This window comes from Arachis duranensis, chromosome 3 (genome assembly GCF_000817695.3).
Source record: "Arachis duranensis cultivar V14167 chromosome 3, aradu.V14167.gnm2.J7QH, whole genome shotgun sequence".
Lineage (NCBI taxonomy): Eukaryota > Viridiplantae > Streptophyta > Magnoliopsida > Fabales > Fabaceae > Arachis > Arachis duranensis.
This window is the reverse complement of record NC_029774.3, coordinates 106,706,725-106,711,835: the sequence shown is the minus strand read 5'-3', so window position 1 is coordinate 106,711,835 and position 5,111 is coordinate 106,706,725. Positions and strand designations below refer to the sequence as shown.

The 5,111-nt window shown below is 37.8% G+C and overlaps 1 protein-coding gene across 1 annotated transcript; it reads right to left on the bottom strand.

Moving 5' to 3' along the window:
- Positions 1-835: 835 nt before the first annotated feature.
- On the bottom strand, positions 836-5,111 carry LOC110278693 (ornithine aminotransferase, mitochondrial-like). Its single transcript, XM_052258399.1, has 9 exons — positions 4,626-5,111; positions 3,811-4,140; positions 3,014-3,244; positions 2,408-2,566; positions 2,257-2,313; positions 1,755-1,907; positions 1,561-1,658; positions 1,219-1,320; positions 836-1,108 (listed from the first exon to the last, which is right to left on the bottom strand). The coding sequence occupies exons 1-9, from the start codon at positions 5,109-5,111 to the stop codon at positions 1,099-1,101; spliced, it is 1,626 nt and encodes a 541-aa protein (XP_052114359.1). The 3' UTR covers positions 836-1,098.

Sequence of the window (5,111 nt, the reverse complement as noted above, 5' to 3'; positions counted from 1 at the left end):
ATTTTTGTATTTGGATTAAATATTGTTGTTAATTCGTAGGGTTTATTTCTTAATGAATCGTATTTATCTCTGTTACTGTCAGGTTGGTTGGATTGCAGTAGCAGAGTAGGGATCAGCATCAGGCTGGTACTTCGTTGACACGGAGGCTCCATTGACCCCCATTCTCAGCTTGACGGAACTGCACATGGTACTTTAATTGGTCTGATTCGATCACCCGGTACTTCGCACTCCTCCGAATACTGTAGTTCTTCACACCCTGAAGCACTGCCCACTACAAGAAAAATACCCATTCAGGTACATTTGAAAAGTGTAGCCAAAAGTGAAAAAAAATGATGCCTTAGGCTACGGCTACGCTTTTTGGGGTGATTCCTATTCAGCCGTTGCCTATTCTCAAAGGCTACGCTTTTCTGCACCAAGGGCTACGGTTTTGACGTTTGGAAATAGGCTACGCTTTTCAAGTGATGCTGTCTAGGACCAAAGGCTACACTTTTCAGCTTTCATTTTTCCAGAATAGGCTACGCTTTTCAACGCTACTGCATCACTTGTAAAGCGTAGCCACATTGTATACCGTAGCTACTTTTTATAAGCGTAGCCTTAGGTCCCTCTTTTTTTTTGTATACTACAACTACTATATATAAGTGTAGCCTTAGGTCTCATTTTTTTTCTATATATATCTAATAATTATTAATACAACATAATAGTTAATAATATGATTACATATATAATAATTCTGCATTTTTATTTAAATGAGTTGAATATTATAAAATAAAAATAAATACATAATTATACTTATAATACACTTATAATAATTATACTTATAAATGCCTGGTAAGAGAAGTGGCGAATTACTACAAAGTTACGAGCTTCAAGAAATTCAAAGAAATAACACACTTATAATAAATTGCAAATCAGTATGTTCTTCTATTATCATAGAAATATCATCATGTTAAGGACATTTTTGTTGGGGGGGACTATAAGCCAACTTGTTCAACTATTGAGTTACTAACTTCAGTAAGCTTTTGGTCAGGGCTCCTCGCCAATAGAGACACTTCCAGTCTTACATCATTGTTGTCAGCAAGTTGAGCTTCAAAATCTTCATCAAATGCAACTGACAGTGGTGATTTCAAATTCAGAATGATATATTGAAATTGATATTATTAAGCAAAAGATAGATAGCTAGGTAAATTAATTATACAGCAAAATAATTAAGTTTTGTACCTGAACCATAGAGAGACAGTAGCTTTAGCTCCTTTAGGTAAAACTTTATAATCATAGGATTTAAGAAGTTCAGAACTGGCCAATGGATTCCCGCCAAAGGTACTGTAATCAATAATATACAAAGAAGTTCAGCACTCTTCTTTTGTTTAATTAATAAACAAATTTGCTTTCATTTCAATAAATGAAATTAATCGACCTATACAGAAGACTAAAAAATATTGCCAAGTGGTAAATAGAAGTATAAAACTTCAGACAACAGTCACAACTATAGGCAAGAAAATGTAAATAAAGGAATCATAATAAGGACCATTTATAAAAAGCATTTGTATGATAAAATCAAACCTTCCATGCTCTCCTGGTTTTATACAAAGCATTACATCCTTGTCTGCAAGAACTGCACTCACAGAAAAAACTCCTCCACCCAATGCTTTCCCTAGTATCTGAGTAAAAAGACATAATAAGGTTCAACTCATAGTGCTGGGAAAGAATAAAAAGATATACAATTCACAAGGTTAAGCTGATTTCTATTTTCTAACCACAACATCTGGGCGAACTTCTTCCCAGTCACAAGCCAGCATCTTCCCTGTTCTTGCTAACCCAGTTTGTATTTCGTCTGCAATCATCAGCACATTATATCTGGTGCAAAGATCTCTAACAACTTTCAAATAGCCATCCGGAGGAATGATTACCTTCAAATAAATAATAAAAACATATCAAAAGATGCAACCGAGATATGTACTTTGAGAAATCAGAACATAATAAAAATATGAATATTCAACCAAATGTCATGGCTCTTGACCAAAATGAAATCTATAAGCACACTTATCTTTTTCTTAGCCAAAGAATTTGAAGAAGCAACAAGGATTTCCCACTGTATGTAAACATAATATAAAACAATCAAATGGTGAGACTGGAAATAACACCAAACTATAACATCAGGGTATAATATATATAGCAACTTCTTTAGCATCTCAATTTTCAATTCAACCAACAAGGTGAGTGTTGCCAAGCAGATTAAGTGTTCTCAAAAGATCATACCCCAGCTTCACCCTGGATGGGTTCCAAAAGAAAGCTAGCTATGTGTTCTCCTTTTTCAAAATTTTTTCACAGAAAAAAATCAAAGATCAGTCAATTTAAACTAAAATATAGTGATGAAAATGTAAAGCAAAGTATGGGAGCACTAAGAACCTTTAAAAATTCTTTCAAGGGCTTCTGCATCACCAAAATCAACTTTAAGATGGCCAGGCAATAAAGGACCAAAACCCCGGGTAGCTTCATTGTCACAACTCATAGATATAACAGCTAGTGTACAGCCATGGAAGCAGCCACAACATGACACAATAATAGCCTGCCACAAGTATCTGTGAACATAAATAGATAAACACCAGGAAAATTTAAATCTGCATCTCATAAACAGAAAAGAAGATGTTATATTTTGAAGAGTAAACTTCCTTCATTTTATCTTTGCAGAGGAGGAGTACCAATACATCTTACAAGCATTTAGTTACCAAAATATTTATTGAGAACATAAGTCAAAACAGATTCTTCAGGCCATAGCTAAAGCATTTCTCCCTTTAGTTTTGCAAATACTATTAATATCCACAAAGAAAAGGGGGTTGGGGGAGGAAAAATAAAGTCATAAAGTATTGTGGATTTCAACTTAGCATGTCATGAGATATTCCTTGTGTACTAGGCCACAGACCCATACTAAGCAAACATTCACTTCAACCTCATAACCTTGGAAAATGTAAAACATTAAGATATGACTACTGTTAAGATGATCTCATTGTTATACCTCATCTTTGGGAATTCTTTTCTTTTCATAACCCCACTTTCTTGCTAATTTCAGAGCTATTTCCACTCCTTCAGCACCAGTGTTCATGGGAAGAACCATATCATAACCAAGCATACTTGTCAAATGCTCAGCAAATGGTGGAAACTGATCATTGTAAAAGGCTCGAGAGCTCAGGGTCAGCTTTTCTGCCTGCTTTGTTAAGGCTTTCAAAATTTTAGGATGGCAATGTCCCTAAGGAAAAGACAGGCACTTCAATAATTAGAAATTAACTTCTATAACTCATTTGGGCACCATTTCCGAATCAAAATTCGAGATCTATAGCTTAGGGAATAACTATGAGACAAGTGCATAGCAACCAAAGGACATCATCACGCGCTTCAATCATGAAAAAGGAGCAATGCTTTAATACCAGAATTCATGTAAATGCCAAGCACCTCTGAGCAGGAACAGAGAGATCTGGTACTCCTCCAGAAGAATTGCCATATAAATATAAAAGCAGAGTTTAGTGGAGCATCACTTCTTATTTGTTTGCACCACAACAAGATTAATGATAATGCCTTCACATATATAACCTGCTTGATTAAACACAACAATCAGATGAAGTTGCAAAAATAAGATTACCCTTAATCAAAGCAAATTGAACAGATTTCATATATGAAATATAATTTTTACCTAAAAGTTAAGCAAATCAAAACAAGCTATATATATGTATTTCACAGATTAAAACTCCCAAATTAAAACCCCTAAAATCGGAACCCTAAACCTCTGAAATTTCAGAACCAAATAGAAATCAATACATACATATTCAACGATGTGAGCACAGATAAGATGATGATGAGAAGCACGGAGATGACGATGGTGACGATGGCGCAGCAACAGCGATGGTCAGAACAGCGACGGTCATCAGCGATTAGGGCACGGAGAAGACGATTAGGGTAGAACGGAGAAGAAGAGCGATGGTCAGTGCAGCAACAGCGACGGTCATCAGCGACGACGAGAATGGCGAAGGTGAGGGTTGTGTGCGACAGGGTTGGCGAAGGTGAGAAGCGCAGAGATGAGAGCGAACAGGAGTGACGGTCAGTGGTGAGTGGTGATGAGTGGGTTTCTTCGCGATGGTGAGAGGGTTTCTGTGCGATGGTGAGTGGTCAGTGGCGATGGTGAGTGGTTTCACGGTCAGTGCAGGGATGAAGGAAAAAGAGGGAAAAAAGAGGAATTTACACAAATTTCACTAAGTGTTTCGAGAAAAAGAGGGAAAAAAAAGTTACCAAGTGTCAAGTTTTTGGCTTTAGATACATTAGGCATCACTTTTTAAGTGTACTTAAAACTTAACAAATAAGCTACTCTCTAAAAACGTTTCCTTTGATACAAAAAGTGAACCCATAAATATTAATCTAAGGCTACGCTTTATAAGTGATTTCTATAATACCTAAGGCTACACTTTTTAAATGATGCCACAATTGTGTATCCTTTTTTCCTCATAAAAAGGCAACACGGAGAAAAGCGTAGCCTATTCATAGAATAGGCTACGCTTTTCAAATGTAGCTTAAAAAAAGTGTAGCTGAATGGGTATTTTTCTTGTAGTGGCCTCTCGGCTTCTAAACTCGTGGCCGACCCGAAACCCTACACCGTCTTCTAGGTTGTAATCCTCTTCACCCGTGTCAGAAAACGGAGTCCTCTCATGCATGGCGTCTAGATCCAGACTGTGATAGTGAGATGGCATTGCCGATAGTGCCAGAATTGGGTGAGGTGGAGGCAGGACATGGCGCGCCACAGTTTGTACAGGTATCTCTGGAACAGACTCATCCTCATCTCCATTATCGGACAAGTCGCTGTCCGCCACGTAATCCTCGTCTGACTCCTCCTCCTCGTCCTCTTCCTCATCCACTGGAAGAGTGACATGAATGGGCGGTGGTGCGAGGGGTCGGTCATCCTGTACATACGTCGAGTGTACAGAACTCCCACCACCACTGTGTGCCACCTCTGAGGAAAGCTCCATTACCTGCTCCACCATGATCCTCCCATGGATGTTGAACATCAGTCGCACATGCTCGTCCCCTAGAAATCGGAATACTCGAAACCGGAAGACTCCGTTACCCAT

What these genes read in the sequence shown, in the direction of transcription:
- LOC110278693 (XM_052258399.1), bottom strand. Translation starts at nt 5,111, where the DNA reads ATGGGTAACGGAGTCTTCCGGTTTCGAGTATTCCGATTTCTAGGGGAC. An exon ending in AAGACGGTGTAGGGTTTCGG is followed by an intron (nt 4,141 to 4,625) that starts GTCGGCCACGAG and finishes ACCATCGCACAG; the next exon opens with AAACCCTCTCACCATCGCGA. An exon ending in AAACCAGGAGAGCATGGAAG is followed by an intron (nt 1,321 to 1,560) that starts GTTTGATTTTAT and finishes TATTGATTACAG; the next exon opens with TACCTTTGGCGGGAATCCAT.